General features: G+C 37.1%; 1 protein-coding gene across 11 annotated transcripts in view; it reads left to right on the top strand.

Annotated features, from left to right (window-relative positions):
• The window catches only part of GOLGB1 (golgin B1), an 86,669-nt gene that overhangs the window by 23,915 nt on the left and 44,531 nt on the right, over positions 1–18,223 (top strand). For 6 of the 11 annotated variants that reach the window (XM_061194219.1, XM_061194213.1, XM_061194212.1 and 3 more), the window contains exons 5-10: positions 785–913; positions 4,010–4,135; positions 6,349–6,471; positions 7,585–7,698; positions 9,162–9,564; positions 10,596–10,711. In XM_061194219.1, coding sequence (XP_061050202.1) covers positions 785–913; positions 4,010–4,135; positions 6,349–6,471; positions 7,585–7,698; positions 9,162–9,564; positions 10,596–10,711 — 1,011 coding nt within the window. The remainder of the gene's footprint in view (positions 1–784; positions 914–4,009; positions 4,136–6,348; positions 6,472–7,584; positions 7,699–9,161; positions 9,565–10,595; positions 10,712–18,223) is intronic. The other 5 variants (XM_061194216.1, XM_061194214.1, XM_061194218.1 and 2 more) reach the window with 3 other exon arrangements.

Genomic DNA, 18,223 nt, shown 5'->3' with positions numbered 1-18,223 from the left:
AGGGTTGGATTAAATGATTTCTAAGTTCCAGCAATCAGTCACAGCAGCTTTTTAACTATTGTATACCCATGACAGAGCTTGATAGTCTCTGGAAAGCGTAGTTGAAGAAATGATGGCAATCCTCAGATACTTGACTATTATGTGGAAGAAAGTGTAAAATTATTCTGTGTGGTTCCAATAAGGAGACTAGGTTCATTTTGGGGGGTAGGGGCTGGTGGTGACTTCAGATGGGAGGTAGAATCTGGTTCAGTCGAAGGAAGAGATTTTGGAAAAAAATAGATTATTGAAATATTTGAATTCCTCCCCCCTCCCCGCCACTGTCTCTTTTATGATGCTTTGCCCCTCACTTAGCAGCTGTGTTTTCCTGAATTCTGTCCTCTAGTTCTTCAAGGCAGTGAGACTATGAGTTTTCTGTTATGTTTTACTCCTGTATGTCACTGACTGGTTTTGCCCTCAGACTAAAAACTATAAAAATGGGAAACATGGTGCCATTACTTCCAAGTATTGACTCCCCTCTGGTATCTTCCTGCTTTTGGTTGCTCTCCAGCATTTTCAGATAGCTGTTTTTCTGTATTGTCCAGTTTATAGTGGTTATCTGAGGGAGGATGGTTCTAATAGGAACTACTTGGCCATACTGAAACTGGAAAACTCTTAAGATTCCTTCCTTGTTGTTACGTCAGGTGTTATTTTTTGCTCCCATCAGTTGGATAACACTATAATCAAATGGCTATATAGGGCAAATTAGATTCTTTTATTTAAATGACTTTATCTCCTGCATTTTCAGCATGACAAGAGTTCTACAGAAGAAGAGATGGAAGTAGAAAAGATAAAACATAAACTCCAGGAGAAGGAGGAACTAATTAGCAGTTTGCAAGCCCAGCTTAGCCAGGCACAGGCAGAGCAAGCTACACAGGTAGGGGTGTAAGTCACCTCATAATCATTAAGTTAACAAATCACTAAAGCCCAATGGATTATTATATGACTAATAACATTAGTTCTATAATATTTGTCTATGAATCTATCAATTTCCTTCCTTCCTTCTTCCTTTTCCTTCTCTTTCCTCCCTTCCTTCCTTCCCCACTAAGTCTAGTAATTTTACTAGACTGTGCATTGGTGTTTGTCATCCATGGTTGATATTTGTAGATACCCAGTATGCTTTTTCAATATTTGGTTTTGTACATTTTTATTTCAGAAGAGTTTTCTTGAATTATATAGCTGTAGTATTTAGTCTGTTTTCTTCTTTGGGGACTTCTGTTATCCATATGTTCCATCTTTGATTATCTTCCATTTTGTCACTTTTGGTTCCTTTTTACCTCTTCATTTTCAAAAGTTTCTTCTTTCTTTTTCTTATTTTATTTAAGGCATTCTATTTTATGGTTATTTACTTTTGTGTTCCTTCTTGTTTTGTGTTCTTTTCTGAAATGAATTTTCAGAATTCATTTTGATTCAGAAGAATCAAATTTTTCCTGAATTCTGTCACCTCATTTCTGAGTTTTTCTAATTCTCATTTTTTAATTTTGTTCTTTCATGTCTTGTATAATTTTCTTAATTTTTTAAACACCTGTTGAAATAAATTGCAATTTTGATTTTTTAAAAATTAATTAATTGCTTTTATTGGAGTATAGTTGCTTTACAATGTAGTGTTAGTTTCTACAGCAAAGTGAATCAGCTATATGTATACTTATATCCCCTCTTTTTTGGATTTCCTTCCCATTTAGGTCACCACAGAGCATTGAGTAGAGTTCCCTATGCTATACAGTCGGTTCTCATTAGTTATCTATTTTATACATAGTAGTGTATATATGTCAGTCCCAATCTCACAATCCATCCCATCCCCACTTCCCCCTTTGGTATCCATACTCGATTTGGTTTTTGAGCATGCCTATGGTATGTTTTTCTCACCTGCTCCTTAGTTTTCTTTTTTTTTAATAATAACTTTGGATGGGATTTGACCTTGATCATCTTATGTTTCTTATTTTTGTGTGAAATTAATTTTCCTAAACTTTTAGAAGGAGGCTTGATTCAGGAAAACTTTTTTTATTTAACAGACTTTTTTCTTTTGTTGTTTTTGTGTTGTGTTCAAAGATAAGGCAGGTGGATTTCTGAGACTTCCTGGCTTTCTTCTTCCTGCCCTTCACTCTGGTCTATACCAAATTTGCTCAATAGTAATATAATGTGGGTCATGTGTATAATTTTAAATTTTTTAGCAGCTACATTACAAAAGGTAAAGAAGAAACAGGTAAACTTAATTTTAACAGTATATTTAATTTAGTTCAATTTATTAAAAATATACTTTTAAGATTAATATAAAATTATTTTTGTGTAAATTTATAATCTTTTTTCTGTACTAAGTCTGAAATTTGGTGTGTATTTTATATTATATATCAATTTGGATGCTAAATTTTCATTGGAAATACTTCATCTGTGTTTAGATTTCATAAAATTTTCAGTTGAGAAAATAGATTCATATACTCAAGTTGTTCCATACATATATAGAAACTTTCTAATAACTGAACTGAGTGCTGAAACATCATTTTCCTTTAATATTTGCATCCACGTCTAGAAACTGGTTAATTATTTAGAATCGTTAATTTGACTTTGAAAAACATATCAGCTTTAAAGCTACATCTGTGAGAAATGAAAGCACATGTCCACATAAAGACTTGTATATGCATGTTCATAGCAGCTTTACTTGTGAAACCAAAAACTAGAAACAACATGTCTATCAACAGGAGAATATTTAAACACACAATGGAATACTACTTAGAAATAAAAAGGAATAAACTATGCATTGGTAGTACACCTTTATTTTAAACTTAAAAGTGTGTCTATACTTATTTTTGAACTAGAAAAATAATTCAATAAAAATAAGTATTTATATTTTAATTACCAATTATGATTTACATAGGTATTAACTGTTATTCATGTTCTCTGCATAAAGTATTCTAATAAACACATCACATAGGTGTGTAGGAAAAAAATTATTTAAATGGAATCAATCCATTGCCACTGGCTAGATAGCTGGTATGTTTATTATAACACTAGGAGCAACATGGATACTTATTACTTGCACAACAATTCAGCAGTATATTATGTGATGCAACAAGTAAAGTAAAATATAATCATACCAAAGCACAATTGTATTTAATGGAAAAATAATTTATACTTAAGTTAATTAAAATTAAATAATATTAATAATTAAATTTCTCATTTACATTAAGCATATTTCAAGCCCTTGATAGCCACATGAATTGATATATGAAAATATCATAGTTGACAATGAATATTATAGCACGTGTATAGCCCTTTGTCTTCTATTTCTGTTATCCCTATTCTGTTTAATTTCTATTTCACACCTAGAAGTCTTTTCTTGGTGCAGTCGGTGTCTTGGAAGGCAGCCCTGATGAGTTAGTTTTGAGACTTCAGCTGGGCCAGATTGTTCTAGCACTTTTGTCCTTTTTACTGTGGACCCCTTGCATTCAGCCAGTATTGGAGAATGGGAAAGCCCTGCCAATTTAAGCTATTGTTCTAAGATTGGCCAACTGTGCTTTCCAATAAGAATTTACTGGCTATTTGGAGGTTTTCCTGTTCTCAAGGCCATCAGATGTTGCTCTGTCGCTGCCTTCTTCCTATTGTACAGACTCTAATACCAGAGTCTTTTGGTGGCTTGTCTCTACCTACTTGTATTTTGGGGTTTGTAGTACTACCTTCCTAATTTATTGTAAATATTGTCCATGGGTTTTTGATTTTATTATCTAGTTGTACTGTCTGGTTCTATGTGAGGATTCAGAGAAATTGAACAACTGCTGCTGTTGTTTCTGTTTTCCTCTGACAAATAATTTTGATAATTAAAAAAAAAACAAACAAACACAGTACATGCAATTCCCTTCAGTGTTAAGTAGAAATTAGAAGGATATTGGTAGGTATTTAGGGCAAATGAGAAAGGGAGGTCCAAGAATTAAGAGTGCCAATTCTTTTGCTTAAATATTTTTTTCTTCTATGTCTTCAGTTTGCTAAGAGTTCAACAGAGATGGAAGAATTTTTAATGATGAAGAAACAGCTCCAAGAGAAGGAGGAACTCATTAGCACTTTGCAAACCCAGCTCAGCCAGACACAGGCAGAGCAAGCTGCTCAGGTAGGGTGGAAGGTACCTCAGAATCATTTGAATAAAGATCATGAAAGTTTAAGATTATTACATGACAAGTCAATTCAGACAGTCTATTTTTAAAACTTCAGTAGATGAAAGTGTAGTAGCTAGAATGTTACAGTAGAAATTAGAAGGGTGTGGTAGTAGAAAAATTAGAAGTGTTATTTACCTTGATGAATACACCATAGTTTAATTTATGACTGTTTCTTAGTTCCACAGGCCCAGAAACTTGGTTTTAATAGCACACAGAGATTCGGTCTTTGAGGAAAGAATGAGCTTATTCTAAGTTCAAAAGAGACTGTTAGATAAACCAAAAGAAATACAAGTGATTAGGTCCATTATTTCTTTATAGTAAAATCTTAATGATAAGTTAAATTATAGTCAGAAGATTACTTAGTGATTATGCAATGAGAAAGTGGCATCGGTTATGTGATTCAATGTTAAAAGGCACCAGTATGTGACTTTCTTCTTCATAGTTATTTCTGCTACCAGGACCAGACTGTTTGGACTGGCATCCTCAACTCTTTCTCTCTATTTTTCTAAATTTCCAGTTTGACCACCCACTCGTATTTTACCTTTGAGAATGCTTTTGACTCAAGAAACATTTTTTTTTTTTCTTTTTTCCCTCAAGTGCCTTTGTATAATAGCTAATCTTATCCATTGGGTGTTTGGTGTTTACTTTATTGATAAATTGTAGTATTAGTGGTGCTATCTGTCTATGGATGACCTACTGCTGTGTATACATTTAAAACTGGATATCCTAAAATCCTTAGTTTTACGTATTAGCTTTTATTGTGTCCTTTTTTGTACACTTTATACAATGTAGGATGGAGAAATACAAAATATTTTTACTGAGTGGCTTAAAACATGGCAAGCCAAGACACACACACACACACACACACACACACACACACACACACACACTATGATGGATCCGTTAATACATTTATGTGTATTAACAGATCCATCGTAATACAAGCCATTCAGAATGTGCATCACAAGCAACAATACAAACTGAAAGTATTTTGAGAGGTGAAAGGGGTTACTTGCATGTGACAACCAAGGAAGGTTACATGGAAAACTCAGGATTTAGGTAAAACTATGATGGATAGATAATATAGTTTCAACAAGGTGGGGAAAGGTATTCTAATTGTGGGGAGTGGTGTGAGCAAAGTCTCTGGAAAGAGAATATGGTACATTTATGGGAAAGGATGTGTAGATGTGTTTGGCTCATGAAGGACTCCAATGCCTATACATTTGAAACACAGGATTTCAAATTCATAGTGATTTCAGAATTCAGATAATCAAAAATATTATGAAGATTTTTTTTCTCCGACCTAGAAGGAGAGCCAAGGTTGGTTCAAGGTGTCACAAATTGAAAAATCAACAATAGTTGAAGGACCTGTGCAAAATGGACACGCGAAGAGCTGTTTGGCATGCTTAACCACAGATCTTAAGGAAATGAATAAGCAGGTGTGCGCGCGCACATACACACACACACAAAACCTATGAACAAAACAAAAACACTGCTACCGAGCAACTCACAACCAATTTATTTCCATTTCATTTTGTTAAGAGCCAGTTACAAATGAGGGTGATCTAGAAGCCTGAAAGTAATGACAGTTGAAAATAGCTGTCTGGGGAGGTGGTGTGGATTTGGATGGAAATATACCAAGTTCTTTGGTAGAAGCAATTCTTTGAAAATGAGATCTGAAAGAAAGATTTGTATTTCCAGTTGTAGAGAATCTTGAGTAAAACATACATTAGTTTGAAGTTTATATTTATAGGGCATGAGAATTTCACTGAAAGTTTTTGAGCGTGAGTGTGATATTCAAAGAATTGTCTAGGGCTTAACAGGAATCTAACTTTGTATGTTTAATATTCTAATCTCCTTAGATCTTTTAAAAATATATCTCTTGTATATTTAAACACTTCTATTAACCATGCAAATACAGTTTTTATTCAAAATTTATGTTTAGGCTGACTTCTGAATTTGATGATAGGCTTTCTCTCTCATTCCGAAGTTAGCATCAAAGCCTATCTCTCTTCCAAAATTCTCATCCTTGGCATTCAAAATTTAATCTGAAAAACCTATTGTCTATCAATTCTCAGTGTCTGTGTTTGGAGAATAGTCTGTGAGTTTTGTTTGTGCGATATTCTGGGAGTGTAACTTGTATAGTTTCTCTGGTGTGTGTCTTCAGTTGAGTTCCATGCAGCAGGTGGTCCGAGAGAAAGATGCCCGCTTTGAGACACAAGTTCGTCTTCATGAAGATGAGCTTCTTCAGTTAGTAACCCAGGCAGATGTGGAAACAGAGATGCAACAGGTGTGTTGCTAAAACCTAGTAGAATGATTGTAGTTTTGGTTAACATTTAATTAAGTTATCACAGCCACTTTTCCACCCTTACCCACTGCTCTTCACTTGGTCTGGGTTTGCTCATTAATTGCCTTCTTTTTGGTGTTCTCTTCTGTTGCATATTGCTTATTTATTTTCCCTTACCTTGCCTCTTACCCCTCTAATCAGGTTGTCACTACTCAAAAGCTGAGTTTAATTGGCAAATGTATGTGGTAGTCAGAAATTGGTTTCTCTTCAGTTTGCTGATTGTAGCTACCTTTGTGCATTGAAAACCTGATCCAAAGCTTCAAAAACAATGAAGTCAGTTTTAAACTTTAGAAAATTTAAAGATAAAAAGCAGTGATTTTGAAGCCATAAGGTCTTTCATTAACTCATTCATTTTTTTTAATTCATTGAGTAATTTTTGAAAATTGGCTTCATTGTTTTTAAGTTTATCATCTACTAACTCAAAAGTATCTGTTTCTGTTTAGTATGTAGTGCAGTGTGGTACCCAAAGGCACTCCAGTGGTATTTCATGGCTGATTCATTTAATTGTTTTTGAGTGAAAACTTCTTCCAAGTTCTAGGTAATCCTTCAGAATATACCACTAAATAAAGTTTCAGAATATAGCACTTTTTAATGTAGAATATTAATATATACATGTATCATTGACTTATTCATTCAACAAATGTTTATCAAGTGCCTGTCCCATGCATGAAACTAGAAGAGAAATGGTTCTTGCCTATAGAGAATATTCTCTTTGGTGAGTGGGATATACGTGTACCTATGTTATTTAGGTACAGGACATGACTATATAATTTTAAAAGTGGATATGTGTAATTAATATCTAATTATTAGAAAGGCTCCCTAATTCAGGGACTTCCTTGTGTCAGTTTGGTTGCCGTTGGTGCTCTGAAGAAGACATTTTTGGAGATTCTTTGTTGCTGCTGGATGGGAAGCATGGCATGCTGGTGTCCGACCCTTTAATCTGTCATCCTCAACATCTAAAAATCTTAAGTACACAAGTCTACCTGACATTTTGAAAGGTAAGCAGATAATGACGCTCATGTGTTAGCACATTATGTCTAAACGTTTTCTTCTCAGAAACTGAGGGTGCTGCAGAGGAAGCTTGAGGAGCATGAAGAAGCCTTGTTGGGCCGTGCTCAGGTTGTGGACCTGCTGCAACAGGAGCTGACTGCTGCCGAACAGAGAAACCAGGTACTGCCTTGTGATCTCTGCTACCTGCCTTGGGAGTATTCATTTCCACTTTAGTTTGCCAGGCAGCAGATATAAAATCCTGTTAGAAGCCTTCAGAGAATTGATGCCATTTATTCATTCTTTCAACAAATTCCCTGTGCTTAAGTGGTGGTAATACTATGATGAGCAAAATATATACAGTTCCTTCCCTCATGAGGCTTACATTTCACATCTTTTATTGTTGTTCTTTTCCTTTGTGATTTTAGGTCTAGGGTCCTAGTTTCTTTAGAATGTCATATTTTCCTCTAAGGAGTTTCTTTTCTGTCAGTTTACCCCTTCTCTGTCTTCAATGGTTCTTGTGCTTTATGTACTGTCCCTTCTTTGTTTGTTTTGTTGTTTAACTTTATGTTGGTTTGAAACAATCCCACCATGCAATGTTCCCTTAAATTTAAAGGTGATTAAGGATGCTGATGTTCTAAAATCTTAAACTCAGGTATCCTATTCCCTGACTGTAGCTCATCCTGTCATTCCCTTTCTTAGGCTGTCCTGACTTTCATTCTCATGAAGATTCCTTGATCCTTTCATGTGTTGCTCTGGTGTGTTGGTTCTTTCTTGGCCTCGCTCCTTTCCTTATCTGGTATAGATCTGCGACTGACCATTTGGACTACTGCTTCACCAGCCCTTGGATTCCCTGTGTCCCTGCCCCTTCACATCCAGGGAGCCAAATCCTAATGTGGAATCGGTGCTATGGTCCACATTCTCTGCTTGTTCATCTGGGTCCTGCATGCTGCTGGAGAAAGTCATATCCTTTCTTCTTAATTTTCAACTCTCCTTGAGAAGGACTGTCTTTCTTGCATAGAAACATGTTCCCATATCTCCAGTTCTAACAGAACCCATACCCTGACCCTGAGTCCCCTTTCTGGCTGTCATTGGATAGTCAGGTTCAAATCCCAGTTGTGCTACTTACTAGATAGGTACTATGGAGATAGTTACATATGTGTGACGTTATGGTAAGTTTCCCTTCTCTGCTCCTTTTAGTACCTTGTAAGTATCTCTCTCATGGCCTCTAATATTTTGTATTATAATGATCTGTTTAAGTGTGACTCTCCCACTAAACTCTGAGTTCCTTGAGGGCAGGGACTGGATCCATTTATTCAGTATTTATTGAGTACCACGTACTCAGTATGCCATATATTATGCTAGATGCTGGAGAACAGTGATGATAAAACAGGCACAGTCCCTTTCCTTATTGAACTAATTTTGTATTGGGAGACACATAAGTGAAAAGCTAATGACACAAATAAATATATATATGAATAGAAACTGTCAAAAGTATCAAGAAGCAAAACCAGAGGGTCTTATGCAATTGTAGGTTTGGTCCTGAGTGTCTAGGCCTGGGCTTCACCTAGAAGAGGCTCTTCACTCTGCTTATTGAAATGAAAGAATGAATTTATGGTTCATGAGGCTTTGTCTTTTCTTCTTAGATTTTCTCCCAGCAGTTACAGCAGATAGAAGCTGAGCAGAGTACTTTAAGGAACACTATAGAAACAGAAAGACAGGAGTCCAAGATTCTGATGGAAAAGATGGAACTTGAAGTGGCAGAGAGAAAGCTATCTTTCCATAACCTGCAGGAAGAAATGCATCATCTTCTAGAACAGCTTGAACAGGCAGGTCAAGCCCAGGCTGAACTGCAGTCCCGGTACAGTGCTTTGGAGCAGAAGCACAAAACAGAAATGGCAGAGAAGACCTCTCACATTTTGAGTCTTCGAAAGACTGAACAAGAGCTGCACTCTGCCTGTGATGCCCTAAAGGATCAAAATTCAAAGCTTCTCCAAGATAAGAGTGAACAGGCAGCTCATTCAGCTCAGGTCATTCAGCAGCTGGAAGGTCAGTATTTGATTGCGTTTGAAGCCCATTTGTCTAGCCCATTTGTCTATCATCCCTTTAAAATTTCAGGGATCTCTTAGTGACATCATTTGCTTAAACCAATTGAATGAATAGAATGATTAAGAAAGGTGTCTCTTCTGAACTCTTTGTTGCATTTCTCCCATCTCTGACTGAAGTTATAATCTGGCTTAATAAAATTATTATTATAGTACTAAAAACTATTGATAGTAATGTGTCAGACATTAAAAAGAACCCTATGTGAAACACGACTGTGGTCTGAAGGGTTCACTGACTGAAATGAGTAGGATTTGAATTAATTTGTGGAAAACTCAGGCCAGATCTAGTTGCAAAGGTAGGGAGACTGAATTGCGTGGAGTCATCTTTACTTCTAAAGATGGATCTGAATGCTTTTCTTATAGGTGAAAATTTTTTTTAAAAAACTTTTATCCTTTAAGAAGGTTTAAAGAAAACTTATTTTTTTTTAAATATGTTATTATTAAAGTAATACATGCCTCTGATTTAGTTTAATTCTAAAAGATAGGCATACAGGAAAGATTTTAGAAAGCATTAAATTGAAGATCTGTATTGAAGAGAGCTGAACATTAACCAGAAAGCCTTAAGGGACATTACATGGGAACAGTGTGTTACATGAGCATGCTGTTCTCTTAACTGAACCATGTTCATGTTTAAAACTGTGCTGTAGAATCTCAGTAGGATTTATAATGCTTACGTGGAGAGTGAAGAAAATAAAATAAAAAACACTAAGGGCATTTTCAAGGGGGAAAGGAAAAATGACTTTAAAAAAAAAATACCTAGACCTGTTTTATTTTACCTTTGAAGGAGGTTTACTGAGATGTCCCTTGGTCCTTGAGAGCATTTAAACAATTTATAAAAATGTTGGTATTGGCATCGTAATTTTAATTAAGATAACTGAACTAGAATAAACAACATATGGTGTATCCCTAGAAGATAACTCACTAAGTTTCAGGCTTGAGGCAAAGATCATTTCAATTTTATTTTCTTTTCCTTAGATCAACTCCAGGAAAAATCCGAAGAAATCAACCAATTTCTAAATAAGGCAACGTTGCTAAAACATGAAATAGCATCTCAGACTTCTTTGCCAGATGTTTCTAACGAGGGCACACAGGTAATTAAATGTGTACTTCTTATGAATATGATCTATTTGTCCTTGCTGTATCTATACTTGGGTGTTCTAATAGAATTTATTCCAGAAAGCAGTATAAGCCTTCTGTCTTTTCTGCCTGATAAAATGCTTTTTTGGAGCCAATTCTGTTTGAAAGGAATCATGAAAGACAGTAGTGTCCCAACAATGAATAATGAGAAAAAAGTAGACAATGAGCAGCATAACCTCAAGAGCCTTTCTAATTCTAAGGTCTTAGAACTCTGTATTGGAGATGAGTCATTAATTTTAATCTTATAATCAGCTTTCCGAGTTGAGAAATCAATTTTGTTTTTGGTAGACTGAGATTTGATCAGATTTAAAGTATACAATTCAGTCTAACCAAACTTAAAAGTCTATTGTAGAAATCATAATGCCCACATTAATCAGTTAACAGTAAAAAGTTTAATTTCCTGTTGATTGGCCAGTATATTCTCTCTGCCTTCTATAAAAGTCTCTGGGGAGCTAGATTTTAATCACCAGAAGGCTGCTTATTGAGCTTGAATATCAGAACAAGGAGAGTTAGTTTGATGATCTTAATTAACTAGTGTCAAGCTGGGATAACTGGATTAATTCATCTCCATTATAAGATTATACCCTTCCAAACTGACAGATATATTGGTCAGCAGGGTCCCATAGTTCCTGGGCAGTACTGTGCACTGATAAAAATTTTTGCTTCCTGGTTTTTGGCATCTAGGCTTTCCAATCTCTTCTATTCTCCCATTCTCAACTTTTTCCTCCAATATTTTGTTAAGACATTTTTCAGCAACTCTAAAAAATTCAGATTCCATATATATGTGTTAGCATACAGAATTTGTTTTTCTCTTTCTGACTTACTTCATTCTGTATGACAGACTCTAGGTCCATCCACCTCACTACAAATAACTCAATTTTGTTTCTTTTTATGGCTGAATAATATTCCATTGTATATATGTGCCACATCTTCTTTATCCATTCATCTGTCAGTGGGCACTTAGGTTGCTTCCATGTCCTGGCTATTGTAAATAGAGCTGCAATGAACATTGTGGTACATGACTCTTTTTGAATTATGGTTTTCTCAGGGTATATGCCCAGTAGTGGGATTGCTGGGTCGTATGGTAGTTCTATTTTTAGTTTTTTAAGGAACCTCCATACTGTTCTCCATAGTGGCTGTATCAATTTACATTCCCACCAGCAGTGCAAGAGGGCTCCCTTTTCTCCACACCCTCTCCAGCATTTATTGTTTGTAGATTTTTTGATGATGGCCATTCTGACTGGTGTGAGGTGATACCTCATTGTACTTTTGATTTGCATTTCTCTAATGATCAGTGATGTTGAGCATCCTTTCATGTGTTTGTTGGCAATCTGTATATCTTCTTTGGAGAAATGTCTATTTAGGTCTTCTGCCCATTTTTGGATTGGGTTGTTTCTTTTTTTGATATTGAGCTGCATGAGCTGTTTGTAAATTTTGGAGATTAATCCTTTGTCAGTTGCTTCATTTGCAAATATTTTCTCCCATTCTGAGGGTTGTCTTTTCATCTTGTTTATGGTTTCCTTTGCTGTGCAAAAGCTTTTAAGTTTCATTAGGTCCCATTTGTTTATTTTTGTTTTTATTTCCATTTCTCTAGGAGGTGGGTCAAAAATGATCTTGCTGTGATTTATGTCATAAGGTGTTGGACCTATGTTTTCCTCTAAGAGTTTTATAGTGTCTGGCCTTACATTTATATGTTTAATCCATTTTGAGTTTATTTTTGTGTATGGTGTTAGGGAGTGTTCTAATTTCATTCTTTTACATGCAGCTGTCCAGTTTTCCCAGCACCACTTATTGAAGAGGCTGTCTTTTCTCCATTGTATATTCTTGCCTCCTTTATCAAAAATAAGGTGACCATATGTGCGTGGGTTTATCTCTGGGCTTTCTATCCTGTTCCATTGATCTATATTTCTGTTTTTGCGCCAGTACCATACTGTATTGATTACTGTAGCTTTGTAGTATAGTCTGAAGTCCAGGAGCCTGACTCCTCCAGCTCCTAAAAAAAAAAAAAGGTTCTGAAGAATGTAGGGGCAGGACAGGAATAAAGATGCAGACGTAGAGAATGGACTTGAGGATATGGGAAGGGGGAAGGGTAAGCTGGGGAGAATTGAGAGAGTGGCATGGACATATATACACTACCAAATGTAAAATAGCTAGCTAGTGGGAAGCAGCCTCATAGCACAGGGAGATCATCTCTGTGCTTTGTGACCACCTAGAGGGGTGGGATGGGGAGGGTGGGGGGGAGACACAAGAGGGAGGAGATATGGGCATACATGTATATGTATAGCTGATTCACTTTGTTAAAAAGCAGAAACTAACACACTATTGTAAAGCAATTATACTCCATTAAAGATGTTAAAAAAAACAAAAAAATAAATAAAAACAAAAATTCAAAGAATTTTATAGTGAACACCTGCATACTCACCATCTAGATTCTATTAATATTTACTATATTTGCTTTATCATATATCTATCCATTTATCCATCTACCAATTCATCTTAATTTTTTGTACATTTCACAGTAAGTTGTAGACATCAGTACATTTTTCTCTAAATATTTCAGCATGCATATCATTGACTAGATTTTAATATTTGTTTATAGTTCTTTTTCTTTTGAAGTGAGATTTACAAAACATGAAATGTACAGGTGTTAAGTGTACCATTCATTGAGTTTTATCAAATGCGTTACCCAAATCCCTATCAAGATATATCACCCACAAAGTACCCTTTTGCAGTCAACCGCATTACTCCCCTCCAGAGATGAACCAATGTTCTATATTTTCACCGTAGATTAATTTTGCATGTTTTATATCCTATAAATGTAATCATACATTTGTGTTATTTTGTAGAAAACTTCTTTCACTCAGCATATTTTGAGATTCATTTATATTATTGTATGTATCATAATTTATTCTTTTATATTGCTGAGAAGTGTTCCACTTTATGAATATACTGTATTTTCCTTTTGCATGACTGTGCTATAATTTCCTTTTGATAGATAACTGGTCTTTTTATGCTTTGGGTATTATGAATTAAGCTGCTAAGGACATTCTTGTACAAGTATTTGTGTGGACATATGTTTTCATTTGTCTTCATTAAATGCTGGTTGAGGAATTTCTGGGCCATAGAGTAAGAATATATTTAGCTTTATAGGGAAATGCCGGATCTTCTTCCAAAGTGATTATATTGTTTATACTCTCACCTAAAATATATGAGAGTTCTAGTTGCTCTACATCTTCTCTAAGATTTGGTATTATCAATTTTTAAAATTTTAGCCATTTTAATGGGTGTGTAGTGGTAGGTCAGTGTGGTTTCAATTTGCATCTCCCCAATGACAAATGATGTTGAACATGTTTACTTGAGATTCTTGAACATTTGTATATCTTCTTTTGGTGAAGTATCTGTTCATGTCATTTCCTCATTTTAAAAATTGAGTTTTTTGCCTATTTATCAAGTTGTAGTAATTCTTTATACATCCTGAATGCCAATTTATTATCAGGCATGTTTGGTGAATATTTTCTCCCATGCTGTGTCTTGCTTCTTTTTCTTTTTAAATTTTTTTAAATTGAAGATCACATATTGAATTTTTTTTTATTACAAGTAGAAATTTTAAAAAATATTTATTTATTTATTTGGTTGCACCGGGTCTTAGTTGCGGCAGGTGGGCTCCTTAGTTGCAGCTCGTGGACTCCTTAGTTGCGGCTCACTGGCTCCTTAGTTGTGGCATGCAAACTCTTATTTGCGGCATGCATTTGGGATCTAGTTCCCTGACCAGGGATCGAACCTTGGCCCCCTGCATTGGGAGCGCGGAGTCTTCTCCACTGCACCACAAGGGAAGTCCCTGTGGCTTGCTTCTTATCCATTTTCTTCATGATGTTCTTTAATTAGCAGACATTTAAAATTTTGATCAAGTCTATTATTTATCAGTTTTTTTCTGGTTATAATTTTCTTTGTCTTGTGTGTGAAACCTTTGCTTAACCCCAAGTCATGAAGATATTCTCTTATGTTTTCTTCCACAAGCTATATAGTTTTAGCTTTCACAGTTAAGTCTCTGAACCTCAATAAATTTTTGTGTATGGTGTAAGATAAGGGTCAAGTTTTATTTTTTTCCCTATATGGATATCCAATTTTCTCTGCACCATTTCTTGAGAAGACTTTACTTTCCTCATTGGATTGCTTTGTTACCTTTGTTGAAAACAAATGATTAATAGGTCTATTTATGAGCTTTCTAGTCTATGAGCTTTCTAGTCTAGTCTAGCCAATTCTTAGGCCTGTATCATATTTTTTTTCGGGCAAGGCTTTATTGGGGCAACAGGGGGAAGCGAGAACAAGTAACAGGTTCCCTTGCTGGCTGGCTCCCTGAGGGGAGGCGAGCTTGTTCCTTATATGGGGTGAGGGTAGGGGTGTGTCCAGGGGTCTTGCCGGAGGGGTGGCTTAGGTGGTTTGCCCACCCCTTAGGTGGTGTTGTGGCATATGCTCAGTACCCTGCTTTTGCTCCCAATACCCTGTTTTTGCTCCAAGCGCTTCAAAAGTGGCAGTTGGGGTTTTTTGGTCTCTTTGTATCTTTTGGGTACAGAATTTGCCCCAACTGCACATGCACGCAGTTATTTTTAGTGCCATATAGTTTCTTTGTATTTTGTTGCTCGAGGAGATGTTTGTCCAGGTGCAAGCACTGCAGCACTGCAGCAAAGGGTCCCAGGTCCCAGCCCGTCTCATCCCCCCCGAGAGACTCTACACCCTTATTCTTAAGGGGTAAGGGACTGAAGGTCTCTTCTTCTGAAACTTCTTCCTGCATAAGGGGACAGGGGCCACAGACCCTAGCCCCTAGAGGTGTAGAAGTCTCTTGCTGACTGTTCCAAGGACCTGTGGGACCTGGGCCACTTTCTGCTGGAATGGGCTGAATTCCTTGAGCCATCCTGAGCCTTACTTCAAATTGTTGGAGCCTAGAAGACACAAACTCAATCAAAAGGTTGAACAAACAAGGGCTAAAAAGGAGAAAAACAACAATAGCCATTAAAGGGCCTAGAAAGGGAAGGAACCAGGTTACTTTGGGAGGGCTTCCTTAACTGTTGACCTGACAGGGGAGGCAATGCCGCCCCTGCCAAGAAGCCATTCTGTTTGGGTGTATATTTTTGTTAATCTCGGGGTTAAAGTTCAACATGTTTCTCTATTTTTAGAATGGAATGTCTTGACCTGTTGGTCCCAGGTCTCCTTCTTGGACCGAAAAGTCTTAGTCACAGGTTTACAGCAATAGGGAAGACAACAGAGTACTAGACAAAATATAGCCTAAATCAGTATGACTGAAAAGAAAAGGGTTATGAGAAAACAAAAACCTCCTGCCAGAAAGCTTTTTATAGCTAGTCGTATCCAAGAAACAAACTGGAGAACCATTTTTCAGTTTCCCCGACCATATTGAATAGCGAGGATTGGTGGTTAATTGTCTGCTGAAACCAGGTGGTTTGTTGTCAGATATTCTCAATGTTGGTTTCTACCTGGTATGGGCATCAGGACTGTTTTCTTTGCCTCCCGATCTGCCCTGTTCCCTTAGGTAATTTGAGAATTTTCCTTTTGGTTCCCACAGCAGTGAATGACTTCTACTAGTTTTGATTTTTGAGCATTTCTATGAGTTGTAATATCTCAGCCCCATATGTTACAGTGGAATTTTTTGCATTTAAAAGTCCTCTTTCTTTCCATATTAGCTGCATGGGCATGTAAAACAAGGAAGGCATATATATATATTTAAAATTTATTTATTTTATTTATTTATTTTTGGCTGCATTGGGTCTTCGTTGCTGCACACAGGCTTTCTCTAGTTGCGGCGAGCGGGGGCTACTCTTCGTTGCAGTGCATGGGCTTCTCATTGTGGTGGCTTCTCTTGTTGCAGAGCACGGGCTCTAGGCACGTGGGCTTCAGTGTTGTGAAATGTGGGCTCAGGAGTTGTGGCTCGCGGGCTCTAGAGCGCAGGCTCAGTAGTTGTGGCGCACGGGCTTAGTTGCTCCGCAGCATGTGGGATCTTCCCGGACCAGGGCTTGAACCCGTGTCCCCTGCACTGGCAGGCAGATTCTTAACCATTGCGCCACCAGGGAAGCCCAGAAGGCATATTTTGAGTCTGTATATATATTTATAATTTTCCTTCCCCCAAAGTTAAGGCTCAAGTTAGGGCTATTAGCTCAGCCCTCTGGGCTGAAGTGTTAGGTGGCAAAGGTTTTGCTTATATAACACTATAAGTGCTCACAGTAGCATACCCTACCCTCCTGACTCCATCTTTAATGAAACTACTGCCATCAGTAAACCATTCTTCCTCAGGGTTTTCTATGGCCTGGTCTGTTAGATCAAGCCTACAGGCATAAACCTAGTCAAGGGTTTCAAGGCAGGAATGTGTTAGTTCTGGGCCTTCAACCAGCATTAGAGTAGCCAGATTGAGGGTGTGGCAAGTTTTGAGAGTTAGTTCTGGGGAGTCAAGGAGTAAAGCCTGCTACTTAGTAAGGCAGCCTCCAGTTAGCCAATGGTGGCCTTTAATTTCCAGAATCTTTTGTACTTGATGAGGGGTCTGGACTTCCAGTGGCTGTCCAAAGGTAAGCTTGTTAGCTTCTTCCACTAATAAAGCAGTGGCAGCTACCGCCCGGAAGCAGCCATGTCAACCTTGGGCCATGGAATCTAGTTGTTTGGAAAAATAGCCTATAGGTTGAGGAACTTCTCCTAGCTTTTGTACAAGGACTCCCATAGCTGTCCCCTGTTTTTCAGCTATGTACAAGATAAATGGCTTTTTTAAATTGGGGAGACCCAGAGCAAAAGCTTTGGTGAGGGTCTGTTTGATCTTATTAAAAGCCCTTTCTTGTTCCCCAGTCCAAAGTAATGGCTCTGTATCTGGGCCTTTAGTGGCTTCATATAGAGGCTTAGCCATTAGTCTGAATCCTGGAATCCAAATTCTGCAAAATCCTGCCATGCCTAAGAAAGTACGAGGATTTTTTTTTGGTCTTTGGGGCGCTTAGTTCTAATATAGCTTCTTTCCTATCTGGAGATAGCTGTCTGCTTCCAGGGTTTATAACATATCCCAGATATTTAACTTGTTACTTTGAGGTTTGTGCTTTTTTCTGGAAGATCCTGTAACCCTGGGTCCCAAGGAAATTAAGGACTTAAATGGTATTCTGATCTGAGGCCTCCATGGTGGGACTACATATTAATATGTCATCTACATACTGTAGACTGTCCCCTTCTTTTAGGTGTATTTCCCTTAGTTTTTTTTTTTTTTTTAATAAATTTATTTATTTATTTATTTTTATTTTTGGCTGCGTTGGGTCTTCGTTGCTGTGCGCGTGCTTTCTCTAGTTGTGGCGACCTGGAGCGACTCTTTGTTGTGGTGCGCGGGCTTCTCATTGTGGTGGCTTCTCTTGTTGTGGAGCACGGGCTCTAGGCGCACGGGCTTCAGTAGTTGTGGTACATGGGCTCAGTAGTTGTGGCTTGTGGGC

The sequence above is a fragment of the Eubalaena glacialis genome, chromosome 6 (genome assembly GCF_028564815.1).
Source record: "Eubalaena glacialis isolate mEubGla1 chromosome 6, mEubGla1.1.hap2.+ XY, whole genome shotgun sequence".
NCBI lineage: Eukaryota > Metazoa > Chordata > Mammalia > Artiodactyla > Balaenidae > Eubalaena > Eubalaena glacialis.
This window is presented reverse-complemented; position numbering and strand designations above follow the sequence as displayed.